Below are 27775 nucleotides of genomic sequence, written 5' to 3' on the forward strand. Positions count from 1 at the left end.
TGTGTGTGTGTGTGTGTGTTAGTATGCATGTGTTTGTGTGAGAGAGGACAGTGTATTTAACGAAAAGACGAAGAATAAAGATGGGACATCTGTAAATACATCAGTAATTATCAAAGTAGAGCTTAGATGTTTAATTTGTGTGTCAATGCAAGTTTAATATTTTACAGATATAGAACTGTGTTCTCTATTGTGTTCAATAATGATATATAAACAGTTGTTTTACTGTGTTGTTTTACCATGTCAAAGGCGTATACATCAATGGCTAATGGTTTCCTCAAACCATTTTATAGATTTGTCTGCACAAAATGCAATAAACTGAAGTCATTTTATTACAACTTTGCTTGCGGGTGTATTCTTCGTTTATAGCCAAACTATTGAGGGTCTTACTAAACAGTTCAAAGCATTTTAAATGCTTAAAAACGCTCATTAACTTCTTTGGTCCAGTGACATTTCCTAGACAGGGAAATACTTTGGGAGTGAAACTATTATATGTGACAGGGGCAGGAGACCATTCTAGTCAAATACTGGATATAACTCTCATTGGATCTAATTCTCGTTGACTTGTGCTATGAAGCAGGGGCTAGTTGACTGGTGATTAGGTAGGTTAGCCCAAAGGCTAAGTGACATGTCAAGTGCAGGCATACACTGTTAACAGTCCCCTCTAGCTTAAACAGGGCGATTTTACTTGTTTCTGATCTGAAAATCAATAGTTGTTCAACCCAAAAAATACATTGTAGCTTCCCGAGTGGCGCAGCGGTCTAAGGCACTACAGACCCGGGAGACCCATGAGGCGGCGCACAATTGGCCCAGCGTCGTCCGGGTTAGGGGAGGGTTTGGCCGGCCGGGACGTCCTTGTCCCATCGCGCTCTAGCGACTCCTGTGGCGGGCCGGGCGCATGCATGCTGACATGGTCGCCAGTTGTACAGTGTTTCCTCCGACAAATTGTTGCGGCTGGCTTGCGAGTTAAGCGAGCAGTGTGTTGGGTTGGCAGGGTCGTGTTTCGAAGGACGCATGGCTCTCGACCTTCGCCTCTCCGGAGTCTGTACGGGAGTTGCAGCGATGGGACAAGACTGTAACTACCAATTGGGACAAGAACATCCTGAGTGGCACAGCGGTCTAAGGCACTGCATCTCAGTGCTTAAAGACCCTGGTTTGATCCCGGGCTGTATCACATCCGGCCGTGATCGGGAGCCCCATAGGGCGGTGCACAATTGGCCTTGCGTCGTCCGGGTTAGGGGAGGGTTTCGTCGGGGTAAGCAGTCATTGTAAATAAGATTTTTTTTCTTAACTGACTTGCCTAGTTAAATAAAGGTTAAATAAAAAATGTAATACAAATTGGGGAGAAAAAGGTACAAACATATTTTTTAAATTATATATTTTATAGATTAAATGTTGACCATAGAGCTGTTTGAAACTATGGTAAAATAGCATAAACAGGTTAGGCAGACACACCCCAATGCACTATTTAAACGCAGACTATTAAGACAAGTGTTCTTATCTCACCAAGCAAAGCTAAAAAGATTGTAGGCATATTTTTCTTATGGACAAAGTGCACCAGAGGACCTGTTTTTCATATGACACTTGCAGTTAGTGGTGGTCATTTCACGAGGCTATGTGTAATGCCAGCAATGCCAAGAGTAAAGTAACTAATTAAAACTACTTTCGTTACTGTTATTGGGTAGCTTTTCCGAGTACTTACATAACTTTACTTATACTTGAGTAAAATTTGATTAAAGTAGCAGTACTTCTACTTGAGTAGGATATTTCAGTACTCTTTTCACCCCTGGTGAGTGAGTGAAAGAGGGAATTTGTGAGTGATTGAGTGAGTGCGTGAATGCACTTAAAATAAGGGCTGTGTTTCATGCAGGCTTACCCTGGTGTGACGTTTTGATAACCGTGTAAATCTCTCTAGGACAAGGTGACTTGTATCAATATATTCACCTGTATTTATCCCCCCAAAATGAAACGCTAATTACCTGCTAATGTAGTGATCATAAATAACTACAAATGCCATGATGATCTGGGTGAGACTGCTGAGTCAAGGCAAAGGTAAGCATTTTATTTTATTTGTTATTTTACCTTTATTTAAATAGGCAACTCAGTTAAGAACAAATTCTTATTTACAATGACGGCCTACACCGGCCAAACCCGGACGACGCTGGGCCAATTGTGCGCCGCCCTATGGGACTCCCAATCACGGCCGGTTGTGATACAGCCTGGAATCGACCCAGGGGGTCTGTAATGACGCCTCAAGCGCTGAGATGCAATGCCTTAGACCGCTGCGCCACTCGGGAGCCCATCTCTGGATTGCCTATCTAATGTTAGCTAAATGTAGTAATTAATAAATTGGCAACATTTATTTAAATGGACAATTCGGTGAACTGTCTTGTGCAAGTTTTAAATTGACACAATACCTGTCAGCAAAGGTGTCAGCTAGAGATGATGTGCAGGAGCTTGCAGGGATTTGTAGTTTTGCATGATGTCTACTTTTATGATAATTATGATTTTTCGAATCTGAGAGGAAATAGAGACGAATATATTGATAAAAGTCACGTTGTCTGAGAGATATTTACATGGTTATCAAACGTCACGACAGGGTAAGCCTACACGAAACACAGCCCTTATTTTAAGTGTTTCTAAAATTAATGGTGGAAAAACAATTGGAACCATTTCCCTGTTTGACCGCTAGGTTTTATGGGTATTATGACACCTCCACTGTGGGGCTCTATAGCATACGAGTAGGATGACAATTTGTCATACATCTTGGAGGACGTATAGTATTATACATCTTTCTCTGAGAACAGGTTGCTTGTTGCGCTGTAACAACAAATGAGAATTATGGGGAGAATTCACGTAAGAGTAGGGGTTAAGGTTAGGGTTTAGGGTAGGGGAGTCCCAAGGATCCCAGATAGCACTGACCATCAGATCACCCACAACAAAGGAAAGGAAAAAAGCACTTGGGCCGCCCCATGCCACCACAAACACTGAACAACACTAAGGAAAGAACAACCTGCCTTTATACAACGATTGTCTATTATATTGACAAGATAGTCAAGTGACAGCGCTAACAATGGAAATGCATGTCTTCGGCTCAAAGATGGAAGGCAGGCGGGAGGAGGTGAGATTAGGTGGGAACATTCTAGCCAAGGAGAGGGCAGATATGAGTGTGAACAGACCATAGAGATAGATAGAGGACTCATCTTTGTACCATTATAGCATCTGTGACAGCATGGGCAGTGCCATTGAGGCTATCTCCATTTTAAAGTAGTCCATTTTCATTTTCTTAATTGGCTAATTGTGCCCAACTCATAGGAATTCCCACCCAATTGACTACTTTAAGTCAAAGCCCTCAATGGCAATGTCCACGCTAAAATGGGTTATATCCATGAGTCCTTGATCTATCGCTATGACAACTGGCACAACTTTTTTTTCAAAGTTGCCGAAATACCATGTGCGTCCACTTACATCAGTGCATTCGTAACAACCTAACCATTATAAATAAGCCTCATGTAGCAAATTAGCAATTACATTTTTTGTTGACCAAATTCAACACTCTCATTGACCTCCATTAAAAATTCCTCACTTCGTGGGCTTATTTTCATATACTGGGCTGCATAAAACCTGTGGCTTTGCCTTTTCCTTTGCTTTATAAAAGAGGAAATGGGAGAGGACTGGTGATTAGCAGAGTGAGTTCAGGTGTGGTGAATTGGCAGAAGAGGGGGCATGTCCAGATGGTAATTGGGGAGATGTGGAATGACATGATCCTTCAGAACAGTAACAGTACTTCAGTAAGATACACTACATGACCAAAAGTATGTGGACACCTGCTCGTCAAATATCTCATTCCAAAATCATGGGCATTAATATGGAGTTGGTCCCCCCTTTTGCTGCTATAACAGCCTCCAGTCTTCTGGGAAGGCTTTCCACTAGATGTTGGAACATTTCTGCAGGGACTTACTTCCATTCAGCCACAAGAGCATTAGTGAGGTCGGGCACTGATGTTGGGCGATTAGGCCTGGCTCGCAGTCGGCGTTCCAATTCATCCCAAAGGGCATCAATGGGGTTGAGGTCAGGGCTCTGTGCAGGCCAGTCAAGTTCTTCAACAACAATCTAGACAAACCATTTCTGTATGGACCTCGCTTTGTGCACAGGGGCATTGTCATGCTGGAACAGGAAAGGGCCTTCCCCAAACTGTTGCCACAAAGTTGGAAGCACAGAATCATCTAGAATGTCATTGTATGCTGTAGCGTTAAGATGTCCCTTTACTGGAACTAAGGGGCCTAGCCCGAACCATGACAAACAGCTCCAGACCATTATTCCTCCTCCACCAAACTTTACAGTTGGCACTATGCATTCTCCTGGCATCCGCCAAACCCAGATTCGTCCGACGGACTGCCAGATGGTAAAGCGTGTTTTATCACTCCAGAGAACGCATTTCCTCTGCTCCAGAGTCCAATGGCAGCGAGCTTTACACCACTCCAGCCGACGCTTGGCATTGCGCATGGTGATCTTAGGCTTGTGTGCGGATGCTCAGCAATGGAAACCCATTTCATGAAGCTCTCGATTAACAGTTCTTGTGCTGACATTGCTTCCAGAGGCAGTTTGGAACTCGGTAGTGTTGCAACCGAGGACAGACAATTTTTACGCGCTTCGGCGGTCCCGTTCTGTGAGCTTGTGTGGCCTACCACTTCATGGCTGAGCCGTTGTTGCTCCTAGATGTTTCCACTTCACAATAACAGCACTTTCAGTTGACCAAGGGCAGCTCTAGCATGGCGGAAATCTGACAAACTGACTTGATGGAAAGGTGGCATCCTATGACGGTGCCACATTGAAAGTCACTGAGCTCTTCAGTAAGGCCATTCCACTGCCAATGTTTGTCTATGGAGATTGCATGGCTTTGTGCTCGATTTTATACACCTGTCAGCAACAGGTGTGGCTGAAATAGCCGAATCCACTAATTTGAAGGGGTGTCCACATACTTTTGTGTATATATAGTGTATTTCAATACTCTTTCCACCTGTGTAATGTACACTGAACAAAAATATAAATGCAACATGTAAAGTTGTGGTCCCATGTTTCATGAGCTGAAATAAAACATCCCAGAAACGTTCCATACGGACAAAAAGCGTATTTTTCTCAAATTTTGTGCACAAATTTGTTTACAGCCCTGTTAGTGAGCATTTCTCCTTTGCCAAGATAACAGGTGTGGCATATCAAGGAGCTGATTAAACAGCATGATCATTACACAGGTGCACCTTGTGCTGGGGACAATAAAAGACCACTAAAATGTGCAATTTTGTCACAACACAATGCCGCAGATGTCTCAAGTTTTGAGGGAGCATGCAATTGGCATGCTGACTGCAGGAATGACCACCACAGCTGTTGCCAGATAATTTCATGTTAGTTTTTCTACCATAAGCTGCCTCCAACATCGTTTTAGAGAATTTGGCAGTAGGTCCAACCGGCCTCAACCGCAGACCACGTGTTTGGCGTCGTGTGGGCGAGCGGTTTGATGATGTCAATGTTGGGAACAGAGTGCCCCATGGTGGCGGTGGGGTTATGGTATGGGCAGGCATAAGCTACGATCGCAATTGAATTTTATCGATGGCAATTTGAATGCACAGAGATACCGTGACGAGATCCTGAGGCCCATTGTCGTACCATTCATCCGCCGCCATCACCTCATGTTTCAGCATGATAATGAACGGCCCCATGTCGCAAGGATCTGTACACAATTCCTGGAAGCTGAAATTGTCCCAGTTCTTCCATGGCCTGCATACTCACCAGACCTGTCACCCATTGAGCATGTTTTTTGGATGTTTTGGATCGACGTGTATGACAGCGTGTTCCAGTTCCCGCCAATATCTAGCAACTTCGCACAGGCATTGAAGAGTGGGACAAAATTCCACAGGCCACAATCAACAGCCTGATCATCTTTATGTGAAGGAGATGTGACGCGCTGCATGAGGCAAATGGTGGTCCCACCAGATACTGACTGGTTTTCTGATCCACGCCCCTACCTTTTTTTTAAGGTATCTGTGACCAACAGATGCATATCTGGATTTCCAGTCATGTAAAATCCATAGATTAGGGCCTAATGAATTGATTTCAATTGACTGATTTCCTTAAATGAACTGTAACTGAGTCAAATCTTAGAAATTGTTGCACGTTGTTTATTTTTGTAAATAATACTAACCTCTCAAACTGACAGATTGAAGACTCAATCAATACTTTATATTTTCATTTGTTTACAATGTACCATTTCACACTGCCCCAGATTTACCACTAGAATAACAGTAATCAAAGTCTATCACATTCTTTTAGCTGTATTTTATCAGAGAATTTCCTTTAGCGGCCAAACACAGTAAGAACGCATGCGCAGTCCTCAATCTTTTTTACCAAAGTGATAATGCCATTAGTGGATATGTCCTCCCTATATATTGATCATGAGGGTGTTAGGCTGTACTCTGTGGAAACACATCACACCCTGTGACTAAACTCCATTCAGTCCCATAACTCCAACTACACCACACTAGGTTTACACCAAGAACAGAGGGAGTTCAGAATCATATTTATCAGTATACAAAGGTTCATTAAGTGTGGGATTCAGTTGAAGAACATGGGAGGGTCAGACCAAATTTCAGTTTCCATAAATTACAGTGGGGAAAAAAAGTATTTAGTCAGCCACCAATTGTGCAAGTTCTCCCACTTAAAAAGATGAGAGAGGCCTGTAATTCTCATCATAGGTACACGTCAACTATGACAGACAAATTGAGATTTTTTTTTCCAGAAAATCACATTGTAGGATTTTTAATGAATTTATTTGCAAATTATGGTGGAAAATAAGTATTTGGTCACCTACAAACAAGCAAGATTTCTGGCTCTCACAGACCTGTAACTTCATCTTTAAGAGGCTCCTCTGTCCTCCTCTCGTTACCTGTATTAATGGCACCTGTTTGAACTTGTTATCAGTATAAAAGACACCTGTCCACAACCTCAAACAGTCACACTCCAAACTCCACTATGGCCAAGACCAAAGAGCTGTCAAAGGACACCAGAAACAAAATTGTAGACCTGCACCAGGCTGGGAAGACTGAATCTGCAATAGGTAAGCAGCTTGGTTTGAAGAAATCAACTGTGGGAGCAATTATTAGGAAATGGAAGACATACAAGACCACTGATAATCTCCCCTCGATCTGGGGCTCCACGCAAGATCTCACCCCGTGGGGTCAAAATGATCACAAGAACGGTGAGTAAAAATCCCAGAACCACACAGGGGGACCTAGTGAATGACCTGCAGAGAGCTGGGACCAAAGTAACAAAGCCTACCATCAGTAACACACTACGCCGCCAGGGACTCAAATCCTGCAGTGCCAGACGTGTCCCCCTGCTTAAGCCAGTACATGTCCAGGCCCGTCTGAAGTTTGCTAGAGTGCATTTGGATGATCCAGAAGAGGATTGGGAGAATGTCATATGGTCAGATGAAACCAAAATATAACTTTTTGGTAAAAACTCAACTTGTCGTGTTTGGAGGACAAAGAATGCTGAGTTGCATCCAAAGAACACCATACCTACTGTGAAGCATGGGGGGTGGAAACATCATGCTTTGGGGCTGTTTTTCTGCAAAGGGACCAGGACGACTGATCCGTGTAAAGGAAAGAATGAATGGGGCCATGTATTGTGAGATTTTGAGTGAAAACCTCCTTCCATCAGCAAGGGCATTGAAGATGAAACGTGGCTGGGTCTTTCAGCATGACAATGATCCCAAACACACCGCCCGGGCAACGAAGGAGTGGCTTCGTAAGAAGCATTTCAAGGTCCTGGAGTGGCCTAGCCAGTCTCCAGATCTCAACCCCATAGAAAATCTTTGGAGGGAGTTGAAAGTCCGTGTTGCCCAGCGACAGCTCCAAAACATCACTGCTCTAGAGGAGATCTGCATGGAGGAATGGGCCAAAATACCAGCAACAGTGTGTGAAAACCTTGTGAAGACTTACAGAAAATGTTTGACCTGTGTCATTGCCAACAAAGTATATAACAAAGTATTGAGAAACTTTTGTTATTGACCAAATACTTATTTTCCACCATACTTTGCAAATAAATTCATTAAAAATCCTACAATGTGATTTTCTGGAATTTTTTTTCTAATTTTGTCTGTCATAGTTGACGTGTACCTATTATGAAAATTACAGGCCTCTCTCATCTTTTTAAGTTTGAGAACTTGCACAATTGGTGGCTGACTAAATACTTTTTTTCCCCACTGTAACTAGTTAGTGTTCGCTTTGCACTAAAATGGGAGGCTATAACACAAAACAATTACACAATCAAATCAAAGTGCTGGTGGAGGGAAAGCATTACAATTACCTTAAACTCATGGTATTATCTATCACATCATACTTCGCATAACAAAACCGCAGCTTCCCTCCCAAACACAGCCACACCTCAAACGACCGAAACAAGGAGCCAATCACAGTTCTCAATTAATGAATCAATTAGCAAGCACTCAATTAGGAGCGCATTGGCTGAAGCATGCACAGTAATCAAGGGCATTCGTCACACCTGTGACACACTCATTTACAACGATCATCCTGTAGTCAGGTGTATACCGTCTGTTCTCATGATATTATATACTTTTATTGAAGGTTGCATTGTAAAATTGCGAAACAGATGCTGACTGGGAGCAGTGTTAGGGAGTAGTTCCACTACATGCAATTCAACTACATTTTGCAGTAGCTTGGTGGCAGTTTAACTAAATTCAAATGTTGATAGTATTTTCAGTAGTTAATGACCGCCGTGCTAAGCCGACACATTCTCGCTCTGGCTGTCACACGGATCTCACTACACTGTTAAAACTGTTTTAAAAAACTGTTAAAACTCCAGAGTGATGTTATTGCGGTCATGTTTTTTAACTTTTTTCACAAGGTAGTTTTGACAAGGTAGTTTTGATATAGTAAACTGCTTTTTTAGAGTAACTAGTTAAACAAACTGTAATTATCTTCAGGGTAGCATTATGTAACTCAACTTCTTCCAGTGTGAAGTAACTTATATTTCAGAGTAGCTTTCCCAACAATGCCTGGGAGATGGTTTATTGTACAGGCCAAAGTACAAGTAGCAATGTTGCTCTACAAAGGGGGTGTGGTCTAGGCACATCAGTCTTAGTGGAAACTCCACCAATATTCTAGGCCTTTCTTATCGAGGGCGAGGTGATATAAAGGCAGGGAAAAGCAATTCTGGTCATTTGTCTGAAAAAGCTCTCAGCATGAAAAAGCATTCCACCAGTCTGAGGGTGAGACTGCCTGTCCTGGTGCTGGTTCTGGAGGTTCTCCTCCTAGCCCTCTACACTGCCTTTGTCACCTATGACAACGATACTAATGCTAAACTGCAGAACAATGAGACCAAACCCATGGACAACGCACTGTACCGAGATTACCCATACTTTGCTGACATTCAGGTGATGATATTCATTGGATTCGGCTGCCTTCTGGCCTTCTTCCGTCTCTACGGCTTCAGTGGGATGGTATTCAACTTCCTGACGGCCACCTTCGCCATCCAGTGGGCCATCCTGGTACAGGGCTACTTCCAGTTCAGCCATGCTGGGAAGATCCACCTGGGGGTTATCAACCTGATCAATGCTGAGTTTGCCTGTGCCGTGGTGCTCATTTCCTTCGGGGCCGTCCTGGGAAAGACCAGCCCAGTGCAGCTCCTAGTCATGGCCCTGCTGGAGGTCCCAGTGTTCTCAGTCAATGAATGGGCCGTGATCAAGTATCTGAGGATCAATGATGCAGGGGGATCCATCCTCATCCACCTGTTTGCCTGCTATTTCGGCCTGGGTGTAACATTTGTCCTGTACAGGCCACGTCTGAACGAGGGTCACGCCAAGGAGAACACCAGCTACCAGTCAGACATCCTGTCAGTTATGGGAACCCTGTTCCTCTGGGTGTTCTGGCCCTCCTTTAACTCTGCTCTAACCCTGAAGGGAGACGACCAGCACAGGGCCATCCTGCACACCTTCATAGGCCTCAGCTCCTCCACCCTCACCGCCTTCGCTCTCTCCGCCATGCTCAACAAGAACGGCAAGATCACAATGGCCGACATCCAGAATGTGACCCTGGCGGGCGGGGTGACAGTGGGGGCGTCGGTGGATATGATGATCTCCCCCGCGGCTGCGTACGCACTGGGTGTGATGGGCTGCACCGCCTGCATGCTGGGATACAAATACCTCAGCCCCTTCCTGGCCCGCCACCTCCGGATCCAGGACCAGTGTGGTATCCACAACCTGCATGGCCTCACAGGACTCATATCCTGTGCCGCAGGGTTATGTGCCATCCTGACAGCCACTGAAGAGGTGTATGGACCCAGTATGTATGAGATCTTTAGCCACAGGGCACCTATGGAAGGAGATCCTAAGCTTCTGGAGCTCCGGGAGTTGATCCCTGGTCTGCAGCCAGGTCTGGGGCGCAGTGCCAGGGAACAGGCCCTCTACCAGGTGGCAGCTGTGTTCTCCACTATGGGAGTGGCAGCACTAGGGGGCGTATTGACAGGCTTTGTGTTGAAGCTGCCGTATCTTGCATCACCCTCAGATGACCTCTGCTTTGATGATGAGCTGTTTTTCAACGTTCCGCCCGACTATGATTGTTCGATGGCCCTAAACGGTCAAATCAAAACTGAGGATTCGACAGCCGCATAGGGTGCTAGCTTTGCATTTAATTGTATAAATAAGTTTAATGCTGAATGACGGTAAAAAAAATTAATTGATTCGATAATAATGCAGTTTAACAATAGAATAAATCCTCATTCATGGTTAATGAACTGTGTGGCCCATTTCTCTTTCTTGCACTTCTTTTTCCATTATTTACAATCCCACACAAGAGAGGTTTGTTGGACACAAACAAAGGTTTTGTAACCAAATTAACCTTTGGGTTTGCTTTTGTACTTATTTTAAGATGTTATAGTATGCAAGTCTGTGTCTCGCTGCCTGATGAAATCCATTTGTCTATTTTTTGTGGTTTGTACAATTGTCTCATCTCATGTAATGACATACTGACTACAGTAGCCTCACACATCTGACTGTTAAATGTATTGAGGTCAGAGGGCTTTTGTTTTCAACTGTGATACAACATTGGTAATTTTATGTCAAATTACAATTACATTTACATTTTTAGTCATTTAGCAGACGCTCTTATCCAGAGCGACTTACAGTTAGTGAGTACATACATATTTGTATTTATTTTTCATACTGGCCCCCCGCGGGAATCGAACCCACAACCCTGGCGTTGCAAACACCATGCTCTACCAACATCCCTGCCAGCCATTCCCTCCCCTACCCTGGACGACGCTGGGCCAATTGTGCGCCGCCCCATGGGTCTCCCGGTCACGGCCGGCTACGACAGAGCCTGAATTCGAACCAGGATCTCTAGTGGCACAGCTAGCACTGCGATGCAGTGCCTTAGACCACTGCGCCACTCTGGAGTATTACCTAAGAATAAATAAAATGTAGCAGTTAGCAAAACATTTGCAGATGTGGGCACTAAAACCACATGATTATATCATTCATACAATGCACATTCACATAATACAGAATATTGACACTAATTTGATGACTCTATTAATAAAATATCTCTCATTTTACAATCCCACTATTTTCTTTACATTGTTACTGCGGTCCTCCACTATGTTTTATTGCGTATACTCAGATTTAGATAATGTTTAGTGGAGTGGTGAAAGGTCTTTTACAGCTCCTTAAAGGGTCGCAAAGTCTGATGGCCAACATTCAGTAAGCTATTACGCAACCACTAAGGTGACCCTATAGCATGCAGAGAGGCCTTGAGTGAAAAATTCTTACAGTTTTTCTCAATTGCTAAAACACTAAACCCTATTGTCTGAACCAAATGCTCAGTTGCCTGAACCCACTGATTGAATCAATCACTCTTTTGGCAAAACCATAAGCACTTTTCACCTGTTTAGACATAACTTGCCAACACATTTTCATTGTGATGCACCCGTGCTGCATAATGGTGAGCACAGGTGACAAAAGTCAAACACAATTAGAGCACAGGTGTCACCACTTGAACACAACAACTCAAAATTGATCACACTTGTGGCTAATGATGTGAGGGAACATATACAGTAAGCCAGTTCAGAGAGCACTGGTTTGTGAGGCCCTACAATGGATAGAAATCTGAGAGGAAGAGTTCGTGTGAGAGGAGGTCGAGGTGGTCGAGGTGGTCAGCGAAGACAAAGAACAGTAATATCTGATGAAATCAGAGCTACTGTGATTGACCATGTTCTTGTCCATGGTATGACCATGAGGGAGGCTGGACAAAGGGTACAACCAAACATCAGTAGATTCACTGTGTCCACCATAATCCGAAGATTTAGAGAAGAGAACAGGTAATTACCTTTTTTTGACATTATAGTACAGTATGTAAATGTTGACAGCAATTACTGTATGACATACTATATACTGTACCACAGTTTACTGTAAGTAAATATATGTTTCAGTACATCACTGTACCAATGTACTGTAGTATTGTAATGGAGGGTTGGTCTAACTGTTTGTAGGCCTAGTATTCCATGTATATTTTTTTGTAACTCCATGTTCTCTTTTTGTAGAATTGAAAGACTGCCACATGGGGGTGGGAGGACAGGTATGTTCTCCCCACACCAAGAGACCCTAATTGTTGATATGGTCCGTGAGAACAATGCCATTAAACTGAGCGAAATTCAGCAGAAGATCATTGAGGACCATTTACATTTTGAGGGTATCAACAGTGTCAGCCTCTCTACTGTTGATCGTGTCCTCAAGCGCAACAGACTGTGCATGAAACAGCTATACAGAGTGCCCTTTGATCGCAACTCAGACAGAGTCAAAGAGCAAAGATTCCAGTATGTACAGGTTGGCATATATCCAGACACATTCAATGTTGATTACTCTAAGTAGTGATTTACTGTAGTGGCCTATTTCTACAGAGGGTTTTTCAACTGGATGCAATGGAAAGACCCCATCAATACATCTACATGGATGAAGCTGGGTTTAATCTCACCAAAAGGAGAAGGAGAGGCCGTAATGTGATTGGCCATCGGGCCATTGTTGGTGTTCATGGGCAGCATGGTGGCAATGTCACATTATGTGCTGCCATCAGCAATCATGGGGTTGTCCACCATCATGCCAACCTGGGGCCCTACAACACTCACCAGCTCCTCATTTTCCTCAATCACATGCGAGATGCTTTGTTAGGGCAGCAGGATGAGCATCCCATCTATGTTGTTGTTTGGGACAATGTGAGTTTTCACAGAGCCCTCCAGGTTAGAGAGTGGTACAATATGAACCAAGGTTTTATCAATCTTTGCCTTCCACCGTACTCCCCTTTCCTAAACCCCATTGAGGAATTCTTCTCCTCATGGCGGTGGAAGGTATATGAACGCCAACCTTACACCAGGGTAAATCTCCTGCAAGCCATGGGACTTGCCTGTGGTGACATAGGTGTGGAGGCATGCCAAGCCTGGATACGGCATGCCAGAGGTTTTTTCCCCCGTTGCCTGGCCAGACAAAATGTGGCCTGTGATGTGGATGAAGTCCTGTGGCCTGACCCAGTACGGAGACATGATGCTGTGGCTGAGTAATGCACTTATTTGTATATTTTTGTACTTTATTTTTTACATGGGCTTACTGTACACAAGTGGCAAACGCATAAGATTTCTGTTTGTTTTTACAAGTGCTACATGTAAATGCACAAGATTTCTGTTTTGTCTTTTTGTACAAGTGCTAAATGCACAGTTTTTTTTTTTTTTTGCAACATGCATTTAGCCTACAGTGAACAATAAACATTTATTTCTCCAGCTTCATGTCCTGAGCATTGTGTTTTCTATTTTTCTACGTAGTGTTTAGTGACTGTTCAGTAGTGTTTTTTATTTTGATTGACTCGGGGCACGATTTGACAACATAGTTCAGTTTTGAGCACAGATTGAACTGTTTTGAGGTGAAAGTTTGGTTTTGCAAGAAGAGTCTGAGGTTTTGTGAATGTAGCTTGAAAATTGGGTTTTGTGTTCACAGTTAAGAGAAAAGGAGAGCAGCTTTCAAGAAATGTGTCTTAGCAATCGAGAAAAACTGTAACTTGGGACTAATGTTTTTCCTGGTTAGGAAATTCTCCAGATCTTGTGAATTTATTTCCTGACATCAAACAAGTGTTTGAAAATTGAAAGAGGTTGTTATTCTACAGCCAAATTACAGTCGTAAAGAGCCAGACACATCAGTACATGTTATGTTTTTCACCAAAAATATATAAATAACAAGTTGGCTACATAGCTCTAGTTTATGATCACGTATGTGCAGGGGTGGTAATGCAGTCCTAGGAGGCATTTGTTTTTCACATTTTGTGTGAATTTATCGAATCATCCAGTAGGTGGCGATAAAGTACCATATTGAGCAGAGAGGCGGTGGAGTAGCTTTTCTAGATAGCTAGGACAAACAACCCCCCCCCCTTCCTCGAGTGTTGAGTGCAGAGCGCCATTTTAGAGAGGCAAAGGAAGTTGTTTTGTAAAACAACTTCAAACGCTAAGAAGGGGAAAGATAACTAATATAAAGCTAAATACTTTACGGACTGTTACTAATAATTTCGTTGGGTAATACGTAGTCCAGAAATACCATTTTAGGGAGCGTTTATTTTGAATCTGTTGTTGGAAGGAACAGCAGCAGGCGAATCCGAGGTCAAATTGGGCCTATTTTAGTAGGTAACGTTAGTTAGCGCACTGGCTGGTTGGTTAGCTTGCTAGCTAGCTATTCATTTTCTGGTCACAGAAGAAGCAGACGGGACGGTGGGACAAATCCCCGCGGTAAATTACCATTACACATATCAACATCTTCCTCAGATAGTAGGTAACTAACGTTGGCCAGTTAGTTAGCTAACTAACGCTAGTTACGTAACTAGTAAACATCTTGCTAGCTAAATGCCTTCGCTATGGTTCTTAGTCAGCTACTGTAGTTAGATAGCTATAACTAGTCTAGCTAACATTAGCTAGTTGGAAGCTGTAGCCTACAGTGTAGGAGTGTTTGTCAAAGGCATTGGAATGTACCATGGCTGACGGTCTGTGTCAGCTGGGAACTATTTTGCTAGCTAGCTGCCCAGCTAAAATGTAGTTATATTGTTAGAGAACAATCAACTAACTACTGGTAACTAACTATCAGTTTGGCTAACTAGGTAACATTAGTTAACTAGTTAGTACTAGATTGCTAATTAACGTTATTCTGTGGCAGCAGTAGACCTAACAAATTCTTCATAAATGTCTTGTTTTTCTCTCATGACTAAAGTTGAGTTGATTGTGTCTTGTTTTCTATGGCAGGAGACCATGGCAGACGATTTTGACATTGAGGCTATGCTAGAGGCTCCATACAGAAAGGTGGGTAGAATTGCCAGGCTTGTATGTTTTTTTTTGTGCATTCACAATTTGCTGATCTTGTATCATCTTGCTGCTCAGAGATGTATACGTTAGCCATTATTGATAGTTAAATGTGTGCCTCTCAAAATGTATGAATGTGGTGTGTGATGCAGTCAGACATAATCCAAAATTCTGAATAAACGCCCATCTATCTTTCTTTGTAGACTTGCCTAATGATATCTCACCTCTACTCCCATGAATTCACCTTTGATTCCAGTGTGAACTGTGAAAAAAAGTAAGGTAGTAATTGCGCAATGTATTGATGTACTGTGATCCCCCTAGGACAAAAAGAGCCTCATCTTAGAACATCCTATCACCTGTTCGGTTGCAACAAGGTGAATGCAAATGGATGATAATCAGCGCATTTTACCTCACATGCAAAGGAGACAGTATTTAACATTTCTGTTGACATGGTAACTAAAGGCATTGTTCCACCATGTTTACACCTGTTAGTTAGATTGACGTGATACCAGTAGTTCTGGCACATATTCTATTGATATGCATTGACATTTGCTGTCCATCGTTGTCAAGTAAGTCGGACCTCAAATAGGCCTTACATGTATTAGTACTTATTTTACCCTTACATTTGTCTTTTAGTAGATTAGTCTACTTAATCTATAGTATACTTTGTTTTACAAATCATTGATATGGCTTAAATGTGTAGTCATGATTTTGCCAAGGTCAACAGAGTAAGCTATTGATAACTTTGAAATATGAATACTGTCTCCCTGCCCAAGTCTATTGATGGTTTCCGATTCGTAAATCAGCATCTTGACTTTGCATGCCTTTTAACACCAGTAATATTCCAAGTTTATTTTCTTACTACAATTTATTTGTAAGATGTTCATTTCAAGATTTCATTTCCATGATACATTTAGTTAATGATTTCACCAATAAGAATAGTTTTCCCCTCATGAAATACAAGCCAAAATGGATCACCTCCATTCAGCTGGCACTAAAAGAACAAACATAGGACATTTAACATGAGGCTGAACTAGTGGATTTTTTCTTTTCAGTTTTTCTTGGGAGTCCATATTACTAAGCAGTGTGAATCCCTGTTTGCTTCAGGGCGAGATGTGTGACAGAGGTGGCATCGAACTCTTACATTCCAAGAAGGAAAATGGGTGAAGATCACTGGACTGGCACCAACCACAGGATCTCTTTTAGTGGCTGTGGGCCAAGCATGGCCTCAGTGGGCTTAGGAACAGATAGTGGTATTGGTACGACAAAGCGGGTGGGGTTGAGATGACCAAACTGTTACCATGGCTTACTGTAGCATGCCAAAATGTTAGATACCTTCCCCATATACCTTGACTTTTGGTTGGATTGAGTACTGTACAATATGTATTTATAACAGTGGGGGGAGGGATGGGGGTGGAACTCTACAGGGGCTGTAGATGAACCCCCTTAGATACTTCTCCAAACATATCAGTAATGTTAACAGTATTTTTACTAAATGAATATATTCTGTATTTTCTTGTTCCCTCCCCTTACCCCTGACGACTTGCAATGTTTCCTCTACGTCCTCATGATGTTCTTCTATCGACCCTGCTTAGGATGAGATCAAGTCCTCTAGCGCTAACGGACATGAGGAGCGCAGTAGTAAGAAGTAAGTACTGATTTTAAACTTAGGCTATTTGCTAAACCATCTTCACATTATCTGGTCAGTTAGCTATCTACGGTTCTAGTTGGGTTTTTCTGGTCAGTTAGCTATCTACGGTTCTAGTCGGGTTTTAATCATGTAACCTTTACAAAACTGCATCAGTAATGGACAGAAGATGTTGTCTCAAGTATCCGTTAACAATTGTATTCTGTGATTCTGTGACTTGCACTCTGACAATCTCAACTTGTGTTCCAGGAAAAAGAGGAGCCACAGCAGGAGTAGTAGGAGCCCAAGCTCTGACAAGCGCAGAAGCAAGAGCAAAGACCGGAAGAAGAGCCGGGACCGGAAGAGGAGCAAGAGTCGGGAGAAGAAACGCAGCCGCAGTAAGGAGCGCCGCCGCAGTGGCTCCCATAGCAGGGAACGCGCCGGGCGCTACAGAGGACACCGCAGCCCCTTGTACGTATAGAGGTCTTCCATTTTTGGCGTCCCTTATATAAAAATTGTTTGGAATAGTCTGCTTTATCTCCTCATTGTAGGTCATTTATTTTTCCCACCTTGAAAGCTGGTAGCTGAAATGTTGATGATGAAATGAAACAGGATTTTGTATTTGACAGTGGTTGGAGGTGGTACATTTTCTTAGGGTATGGTTGTTGACTTCTATGTGGAAGTTCACGCATGAGGTGGATAACTAATGCTGTAGCCCTAGGTTTTGTCCACAGGTCAACCCCCTGTTTACTACTCTCTGTTTTCTTATTTCCTCTTTCAGCTGAGTGGCATGTGACTGGGCTGATTAGCCTTTGTGGTTCAAGAGAAGTAGAGTACACAGAAAGTAGGCCCAAATGGGGTGAGGTGGGGGGAGGCTGTTGTAGTGCCCATTTTGACTGTCGCCTTTATGAATGAGAAAGTGTTAATCACTCCTACTATGCAGCTGGAGACATTTCCTCCACTGATAGTCAGTGTTCCTGAACCTTACTGGCAAACACACAGGCATGAATTGTAGTGTTAGGCATATTAAGCTACTCATTTGAGGTCATTGGAAGTGGAATATAATAATACTTATCTATTATTAAAAACCAACACAGTTTGGCATATAACCTTCATCAGGGTACTTCATCAGTAGTAGGCATACATACTGAGCTGAAACTTGTTTTACACCCCTAGTTTGGGGCCGAAATTTAACGGTGGTCCGGGAGGGAAGATTGGCCCACCACATGCCAACAAACTAAGGTTTTTATGATTAAATTATTTGTGATATGACGTGTTGGTGGTTGGCTGTCTTGTCATTAAAATATATATGTAAAGTCTGGGTTAGAAGAAACTCTTTTGATTGTTACTTTTTTCAGTCGGAGACGCTCAAGAAGTCGTAGTCCCTTCAAGAAAGACAAGAGTCCAATAAGGTGAGATACACAGCCGGATTGTCTAGTTAGCTATTGTGGTTTCAGATCAGTTTTGTGAACTGGAATCTTTGCTCACCATCCATCAAAAAATATCTGTTAAACTGTTTTTTGCTTTATTTTTCAAGGCAACCAATTGACAACCTGACCCCAGAGGAGAGGGATGCCCGTACTGTGTTCTGTATGCAGCTGGCAGCCAGAATCAGACCAAGAGATCTAGAGGACTTCTTCTCAGCTGTGGGGAAAGTCAGTATTCGCAGTTTACAAACTCAGAGCATTTAAAAGTAGATTGCATTATCTCTTTGAAGCATGAAATATGTCAACATCAACATTTATTTTGACACTGTATTTAGCTAATGGTCAATAGGAAGGTGCTCACTCTTGACACACTATTGCTATTTTGTCCCCTGTAGGTGAGAGACGTGAGGATGATCTCTGACAGAAACTCAAGGAGGTCAAAGGGCATCGCCTACATTGAGTTTCTGGAGGCGAATTCAGTCCCGCTGGCCATTGGCTTGACTGGACAGAGACTTCTAGGAGTGCCCATCATTGTCCAGGCCTCTCAGGTAGTTGATTTAACCATAACATTTTAGAATTGATGAAATTAGTAAATGTGATGTCACCTTTCAACACTAACTTGGCAGATGGCATATATTCACAATTTTTGTATGTGTGTGCAGGCTGAGAAGAACAGAGCAGCAGCAATGGCCAACAACCTTCAGAAGGGTAATGCTGGCCCCATGCGGCTGTATGTGGGCTCTCTGCACTTCAATATCACAGAGGACATGCTGCGAGGCATCTTCGAGCCTTTCGGAAGGGTAACGAGGAAACACCATTACTTGTCAAGTATGTTAACCTCAATTTTCCACTAACTCTCTTGTATCTAACTGGATGTTGTTTTCCTAAACAGATTGAGAGCATACAACTTATGATGGACAGTGAAACTGCACGATCCAAAGGATATGGTTTCATCTCAGTAAGTTCCTGACTCCAAAAGATTGGTGTGTGCCATTTTATTTAGCTGATTCAGACTGGATGACTGTGTTATTGTAGTTTGCAGATGCTGAGTGTGCTAAGAAGGCCCTGGAGCAGCTGAATGGCTTTGAGCTGGCCGGACGGCCCATGAAGGTTGGTAATGTGACGGAACGTACCGATTCCTCCACCGCCAGCTCCTTCCTGGACAACGATGAGCTGGAGAGGACGGGCATCGACCTGGGCACCACCGGGCGCCTGCAGCTCATGGCCCGGCTGGCAGAGGGTGAGATATTAGCTGATGTTTTTGAGTGAATGTAGTTTGGTATTTTTTTGTGCTCAAAATTGGCATTCGATTTATTTGTCAGCCGTTAGTAAAAGTTGAGCTTAGCATTCGATATCTCCACCTGTTTTGCTGAAATATAAAACCTATTTTGTCAACCAAGGTGTTGTTACCCCAGTTGACTTCTATAGTCACTCCAGTATGTGTGCTCAAGTTGTTTTAAATAGCATTGAACAGACTTGATGCTAATGAATAGTTTGTTTCCCTCAGGTACTGGTCTTCAGATCCCTCCAGCTGCACAGCAGGCTCTACAGATGAGTGGTTCCATGCACTCCTCTTCAATCCACTTCAGCAACATGGCAGCTGGTACAGGTAGGCACATTATCTATACTGTATGTAACATATCATACTACATATTGTGGAATGAACTACTCACCGGCCTCATCTTAAGACACTGCAGACTTGCCTCTCCTCAAAGGAGAAACGTTCAAAACCTGTGATTTTGCATTTGAAGTTTAAGCTTTGGAAGTGGAGTACCTCATGCAAATGTGAAATTCACCACTAAGTTTACTTTGGCTGTTAATCATAAAACTCATTCTAGAGGTACATAGCAAACGAGAGCTGTCAGACCTGCTGTGGCAGGATGATTTCTAGTGAACAATGCAAAGAGGGTTAAAATGATCTGGTGACTACGTGGGTTCAAATGATTTGCAGACAACGTGGGTTCAAATGAAATGTATCTGTGACCACCAGTATTTGATAATCTCAAATGTACCACCATAAGACTTCTCATCTTTTCTCACTATAATTTATATTTTAATGATCTCTTCCACATTTACAGTGCATTTGGAAAGTATTCAGACCCCTTGACTTTTTCTAAATTTTGTCACGTTACAACCTTATTCTAAAATTGATTTTTTTTATATATAATTAAAAAAAACATCAATCTATACACACTAGTCAAAAATGACAAAGCAAAAACAGGTTTTAGAAATTTGTGCAAATCTATAAAAAAAAGTATCACATTTACATAAGTATTCAGACCTTTTACTCAGTACTTTATTGAAGCACTTTTGGCAGCAATTACAGCCTCGAGTCTTCTTGGGTATGACGCTACAAGCTTGGCACCACTGTATTTGGGGAGTTTCTCCCATTCCTCTCTGCAGAACCTCTCAAGCTCTGTCAGGTTGGATGGGGAGCGTTGCTGCACAGCTATTTTCAGGTCTCTGCAGAAATGTTCGATCGGGTTCAAGTCTGGGCTCTGGCTGGGCCACTCAAGGACATTCGGAGACTGGTTCCGAAGCCACTCCTGCGTTGTCTTGGCTGTGTGCTTAGGGTTGTTGTCCTGTTGGAAGGTGAACCTTTGCCCCAGTCTGAGGTCCTGAGCACTCTGGAGCAGGTTTTCATCAAGGATCTCTCTGTACATTGCCCCGTTCATCTTTGCCTCGATCCTGACTAGTCTCCCAGTCCCTGCCGCTGAAAAACATCCCCACAGCATAATGCTGCCACCACAATGCTTCACCGTAGGGATGGTGCCAGGTTTCCTCCAGATGTGACGCTTGGCATTCAGGCCAAAGAGTTCAATCTGTTTCATCAGACCAGAGAATCTTGTTTCTCATGGTCTGAGAGTCTTTTGGTGCCCTTTGGCAAACTCCAAGCCTTTTACTGAGGAGTAGCTTCCGTCTGGCCACTCTACCATAAAGGCCTGATTGGTGGAGTGCTGACCAAGGCCCTTCTCCCCTGATTGCTCAGTTTGGCAAGGCGGCCAGCTCTAGGAAGAGTCTTGGTGGTTCCAAACTTCTTCCATTTAACAATGATGGAGGCCACTATGTTCTCGGGGACCTTCAATGCTGCAGAATCTTTTTGGTACCCTTCCCCAGATCTGTGCCTCGACACAATCATGTCTCGGAGCTCTATGGACAATTCCTTCGACCTCATGGCTTGGTTTTTGCTCTGATATGCACTGTCAACTGTGGGACCTTATATAGACAGGTGTGTGCCTTTCCAAATCATGTCCAAGCAATTGAATTTACCACAGTTGGACTCCAATCAAGTTGTAGAAACATCTCAAGGATGATCAATGGAAACAGGATGCACCTGAGATAAATTGAATCTCATAGAAAAGGGTCTAAATACTTATGTAAATAAGGTATTTCAGATTTTTTATTTTAATACGTTAGCAATTTTTCTCGCCCTGTTTTCGCTTCGCCGTTATGGGGTATTTTGTGTAGATTGCTGAGGGGGATAAAGTATTTAATCCATTTTAGAATAAGGCTGTAATGTAACAAAATGTGGAAAAAGTCAAGGGGTCTGAACACTTTCCGAAGGCACTGTATCTAATGGATCCACACGTAAACACTAAAGGCCAATCTGGCATTGCCACCAACACTCATTATGAGGTATGTTCATCACTTCTGACCACATCCCTACAACAACCTGCCATGATGTTGTCAGCTTTTGGTGAAAGAGTACGTCTCTGAGATGTCTATCTAAAAGCTGTTTTCTTCCCTCACGATGGCACTGCGTGAAAAGAGTACATTGAATATCATAGGCAACTGGTGGGAAACCTAGAATGAGTTAGCACCGTTTAAGTCAACCTGTTTGTTGTTTTGACTTGCCAAAGCCAGCAGTTTGTCTTACTAGGTGAATGGACACTTCAAACTTGCTATGCAACACTAAAATGTTAACCTTTGCTTCTCTCACGTTGTTTGCCTTATGCTATGGATGTCCACCTGTAGCAACTAGGTCTAATGGTTTGATGTGCACTGCAGTGTAGTAAGTCAATGGTCTTGGCTAAGCTCTTCATCCATTGTGCATCTTTCCATCCTCAAAACCTAAATAATTTCCCCTTTCCGGCTGAAGTGCGAGTCTTTAATTTCTCTTCTTCTAATCTTTTAGACATACAAGCCAGGCCGAACCCACCCTCTGAAGGTGAATGTAAAAGATTGAAGTGCACAACTTCTCAAATCTGCACACAATTTAATGCTCATCTAAAATAAATCCTTTCAAGTTCTCATGTTTCAAACCAGAGCAGAATCTCCCATGGTTCTTTTTTCTGGTTGTGGTCTGAAATCATTGCTCTCATGCATACCAAATTCACAGTATGCATATAAATGCTTTTCTTTTTGTTAAAGCCAAATAAGATTCTCAAGCTCTCTGTATACATCTTCTCTGGTTTTCTTGTAACTACATTTTGTCCAAAAGTGCATTGAAACAACACGGAGGAAAGACCAGTCGTGTACTTTTACATGTATTAATTGATTGCTTGTTAAAGGGGGTAGGGAATCCAAATTATTAAGTCAACCTGATGTTCTCAGTTAGAGGCAGCGTTGGGGTCAATTCATTTCATTGAAATTACAGTCCATTCAGGAACTGATGGTCAGTTCAAAAGACAGGAATTCAACTGCACTTGACCCCCCCTGGTGAGAAGGACCTCTGTTAATGATGCTGTCATCTCCTTTTACAGCTGCCACCCCTGCGATGAACCTGGGTACAAGCATGAACCAGGCCATGAACCTCCCAACTCAACCACTGGCTACACACTGCCTACAGCTGTCCAACATGTTCAGCCCACAGTCGTAAAACACTACTTTCCCCTTTTCATTTCATGATGACAGGAAGCATTGTTTAGAGCTTTGATTCACTGAACTAGGTTCACAAATGCACCACCAAATGTAAGATTAGGGTACAATTGGGAAGATACTGAATAACTGTCAACTCATTTATATGGCTTTTTTTCTGGGAGGCAAAAAAGGCTTAACTTTTCAATTCATGGAGCTGGGTTAGGTTAGATGAGTCATTAGGGGTTGAAATGACCTGCCTCTTTTCCAGGGAAAGTGAGCCTGGCTGGGACGTTGAGATTCAAGATGACGTCATGGAGGAGTGTAACAAACACGGTGGAATTGTCCATATATACGTCGACAAGAACTCCCCTCAGGTAAGACCCTTTTTTAAATGCACTTTATAGAGGTGGATAGTTCTAAAGTGGTCCAGCAAATTGCGCACTTTGCAAAGAAATTATAAAAATCATTCACCATTTCTGCATGTTTTATATAATGGTACATTTTTTAGAATGTTACATGTTAATTTCTTGATCAATTATACCCTTTCGTCCATCAAATAGTATGTTGCAGATTGCCAAGTACCTCAACTCCACGATGATTTCATCCACTGAGTTTAGCGCAGACTATAGTTTTTTTTTTTTTTTTGTATGAACCTCTGACTCCAAGTCGCTATGCAGTCGATATTACAAAATGTTAATTCTTAAACCCTTGTACCTATGTTTGTCCTCTGTTGCGTGCCTTTCTTTGTTTACTGAAATCCATACTTTTTAATAAAATGTTAATCAAGTACAACCACTGACTGTTTCCTTGTTGAGATTAAATTGGCACATGCGCATTCGCACTGAATTGCCATTTTAGAGCAACAGCAATGAGGAAACAGTCAGTAGTTGTATTTGATTTCAGCAAACAAAGGAAGGCACGGAACAACCGAGGACAAGCATGGGTACACGGTAAGGGTTTAAGAATTTACATTTTACAAGTCGTAGGTTCATTAAAAAAACTTGTCTGCGCTCAACTCCGTGTATTTGAGGTACTTGGGCAATGTTGCAGATCGATAGTTGTCTTATTGCCCTTACCGCTTCCTTTCTCTGATAGGGCAACGTGTACGTGAAATGCCCCACTATCCCAACAGCGATGGCTGCAGTGAATGCCTTACATGGACGGTGGTTTGCAGGTGTGTATCCTTGTACCAATGCATTCTATAGGGTCATTCTTTGATATTTACATGCATTACATTTATATCAGTTATGTTTGTGGCATGAGATAATGGGAAGTAACCTAAATGAAATGGTACCATGTTAGCACAGAGTTTCTAAACCCAGAGGCGCAACATAGCAAGACTTGTGGGAACGCTTGCCAAACAGGCCAGGGTTTGGGGTTAGAGAAGTCAGAGAGAAGTGAAGAATTCTTTCTTAGTTGTTAATTAATCAATCTGAAGGCACAACCTAGATTCGAGCCAATGTCTTAAGTAGTTGAACATGTTTTTACTCCAACCTTGTGAAAGTGACAAACTAACATTTTGATTTCAGTCAAAAACTACTTTTATATCGAAGGAGTGCCTTTGATTTGAAGGCCTGCAAATGCACAGTTCGGCACGAGACGACCGTTAGACCCGATTTCTGTTTCTACGCATGAGCTTAGCTAGCCAACGTCGCCATGACATCGCTTACAAGTGTGATCGGGGATTTCTATTGGAGAAGCCGTTTTAGCCTATCTTCATACTGTACTTTCTTTGATGTTAAGCTTCAGTGAGTTGTGCTGCTGATTTTTTTATTTTTTTTCCCATAGCTAGAATGTGTTCTTTAGAACTCTCGGCTTTCTACGTTAATAAAATGCTCATGTATTAGACAAGTACTGATGGAATGTTTTTTTGTTCTCTCTTCGTAGGTAAAATGATCACTGCAGCGTACGTACCCCTCCCAACCTACCATAACCTTTTCCCTGATTCAGTAATGGCCACCCAGCTACTGATGCCTTCGCGGCGATAAGTCTGCCATGCATGGAGTAGATGTCACAACGCCTGTGGGCTTCAAGAATGTACATAATGTTTGCTAATATGTTGGGAACTTATTTACCAGAGTAGCAAAATACTGCACCAGTCCACACAATCTTCATTCAGAAATACAAAAGGTTTTGAAGGATATTTGTTTTATTGTTCAATCCGACAGCCATCAAGCTGAGCTTGAGTTCTGTATCTGCACATTTCTGTAGGTGCACTTGAGCAAATTACATTGTGTGTTTCAACCTGTATTGCGAAAAGGGTAAGGAGTTGTTCTACAGATATGTTATACAGTGGGAAGTGGGTACTAAGTAGATTTTAAGTTGACGCTGACCACAAAAGAACAACCCATTTTGGGGACAGCCCCACCTCCTAATTAACCTGTGATTCTAATTGCAGTTTGCTCTGTTGTCCTCATCCAATTACCACTTATCATATTGTACATTTAGTCATTCAGTTGTGCTTTAGAAATGTTAATTTGCCCAGTAAGTTTTTGTCAGTTGTGTTAAATGAAAAGAACGATGATCAACACCCAAAAACAGATCTATTTTTTTTGTCAACACCTTCAAGGTATTCATTGTGTTTGAGACCACTTTAAGTTTTTAACATTTTGTAATCAAGACTTGATTTTGTAAACTCTTGATTTAAATGTACTATCAAAATAAGTGATTTGGGTGGGTCAATGTGATGTGCATTTTTGTCTTGTTGACCTTGGATTGTTTCATCTGAAATGAAGGGGGATGTGAAATGTGTTTGTAATAAAAGCCTGGTTTACAACAGCTGGTCTTATTCTGAGTTGGTGTTTACACTCCATGTCCTGCTTTATAATTATACTGTTTTCATATACAGTAAAGCTTCATCAATTCACAAGTAAACGTTCTATTCCTACCCACAGTTACATCATGGATATGGTACTGATGGAGAAATCAATACATTTAGCAGTACACAGAAGTTTTGTGCTTGGAACTTCAGATAATCTTGACCACTTTTTGCCAACTCGCTATTAATTCCCTGTAGAATTCTGAAATTCTTTAATATTGTGTTTTGGAAACATGGGTACTATTGTGCCTGCTATTCACACACGCCTGAGAGATGGGTAGCAGTGCCAGTGACAGGTTCATCGTTGGTGTGTGATTCTGCACCAGAGGTCACAGGGATGAGCAGCAACTTCTCCCCCAGCGGGCGCAAATACTTATTTTAGGCTTTTTTCAAGAACCTCAGAGTGGTTCTGTTGGCCCTCGTTATCAACTACATCAATGGCATCCTGTTGTACACCTTCACCAACGTGACCTTCCACAGCGACTCCAGGTACATCCTGTACATGCAGCTGATCATCAATGACAGCATCATGTTGTCTTTCACTGTGCTCTTGATTGTCTTGACTTATGTATGCCCTTTCCTAAATGTGTCCGTGTGTATAATTCTCATTATGATAGCCAATAACACTCATAAGAACACGCCTCTGAACTTGGCAGTCATGTCAATTGAACGCTTTGTAGCCATCTGTCATCCTTTACAGCACCCTCTGATCTGCACAGCGAGCAGGACCTATGTGCTCATCGCCTGTATTTGGGTTGTAGGGGCCACCCCTGGGTTCATAGATGTCATCATCGCCTTTATCATTTTTCTCTACCGGTAGGATGTGCTATCCTAGGAATGTCTGACTCAGTTCACAACTATAACATTTACATTTACTTTTACATCATTTAGCAGACGCTCTTTTCCAGAGCGACTTACAAATGGGTGCATTCAACTTATGATAGCAAGTGGGACAACCACTTTTTTTTTCTTCTTTTTTTTTATGGAGGGGAGGGGGGGGTAGAAGGATCGCTTTATACTATTCCAGGTATTCCTTAAAGAGGTAGGGTTTCAAGTGTCTCTGGAAGGTGGTCAGTGTCTCCGTGGTCCTGGCGTCTTGGGGGAGCTTGTTCCACCATTGGGGTGCCAGAGCAGCAAATAGCTTTGACTGGGCTGAGCGGGAACTGTGCTTCTGTAGAGGTAGGGGAGCTAGCAGGCCAGAGGTGGATGGACGTAGTGCCCTCGTTTGGGTGTAGGGTCTGATCAGAGCCTGAAGGTAAGGGGGGCCAACTATGCTGACAATATTCTTTCCCTGAGCTTTGTGTGGATCATGCTGATCTACACCCACTTCAGAGTGAGGTTTTCAGCCAAAGCTGCAACCTCTGATCCAGTTTCGGCCAGAAAAGCCAAGATAACTATACTACTGCATGCGGTGAAGCTGCTACTCTGTATGCTGTCCTACATCGCTCCTGTCATGGACAATGCCTTCATCAGCCTCTTCCCCAAGTTCCGCTTTGTCATACTGTTCTGCAATTACATCACGTTACAGCACCTGCTCAGCCCTCTCGAACCTTCAGCTCCCTCCACAGATTTTCTATGGGATTAAGGTCTGGAGACTGGCTAGGCCACTCCAGGACCTTAATGTGCTTCTTCTTGAGCCACTCCTTTGTTGCCTTGGCCGTGTGTTTTGGGTCATTGTCATGCTGGAATACCCATCCACGACCCATTTTC

General features: G+C 42.7%; 2 protein-coding genes across 4 annotated transcripts in view; both read left to right on the forward strand.

The window, feature by feature from the left end:
• LOC121545357 (solute carrier family 12 member 5-like) overlaps positions 1-10802 on the forward strand; it is a 144100-nt gene extending 133298 nt beyond the window's left edge. Inside the window, exon 26 of the mRNA XM_045209553.1 lies at positions 9380-10802. Coding sequence (XP_045065488.1) covers positions 9380-10684 — 1305 coding nt within the window. The 3' untranslated portion in view covers positions 10685-10802. The remainder of the gene's footprint in view (positions 1-9379) is intronic.
• Positions 10803-14465: 3663 nt separating this feature from the next.
• Positions 14466-26025, forward strand: LOC121545356 (RNA-binding protein 39). Of its 3 annotated transcripts, XM_041855799.2 has the most exons (17): positions 14466-14829; positions 15337-15393; positions 16989-17041; positions 17291-17491; positions 18197-18262; positions 18379-18432; positions 18558-18675; positions 18843-18995; positions 19110-19247; positions 19340-19405; positions 19483-19687; positions 19955-20056; positions 22583-22615; positions 23151-23262; positions 23516-23621; positions 24343-24421; positions 25135-26025. In XM_041855799.2, exons 2-17 carry the CDS (start codon positions 15343-15345, stop codon positions 25233-25235), a joined length of 1638 nt encoding a protein of 545 aa, XP_041711733.1. In that variant the 5' UTR covers positions 14466-14829; positions 15337-15342; the 3' UTR covers positions 25236-26025. The 3 variants fall into 3 exon arrangements, with proteins under 3 accessions (XP_041711733.1, XP_041711734.1, XP_041711735.1); XM_041855800.2 differs by lacking the exon at positions 22583-22615; XM_041855801.2 differs by lacking the exon at positions 18197-18262.
• Positions 26026-27775: the final 1750 nt, after the last annotated feature.

This window comes from Coregonus clupeaformis, chromosome 30, assembly GCF_020615455.1.
Source record: "Coregonus clupeaformis isolate EN_2021a chromosome 30, ASM2061545v1, whole genome shotgun sequence".
NCBI classification, from domain to species: domain Eukaryota; kingdom Metazoa; phylum Chordata; class Actinopteri; order Salmoniformes; family Salmonidae; genus Coregonus; species Coregonus clupeaformis.

Bases quoted from the DNA above. Each gene is read 5' to 3' on its own strand.
- LOC121545356 (XM_041855799.2), top strand. From the start codon at position 15,343: ATGGCAGACGATTTTGACATTGAGGCTATGCTAGAGGCTCCATACAGA. The intron at 17,492-18,196 runs GTACGTATAGAG...TTACACCCCTAG, and splicing joins AGAGGACACCGCAGCCCCTT to TTTGGGGCCGAAATTTAACG. The intron at 23,622-24,342 runs GTAAGACCCTTT...TTTCTCTGATAG, and splicing joins TCGACAAGAACTCCCCTCAG to GGCAACGTGTACGTGAAATG.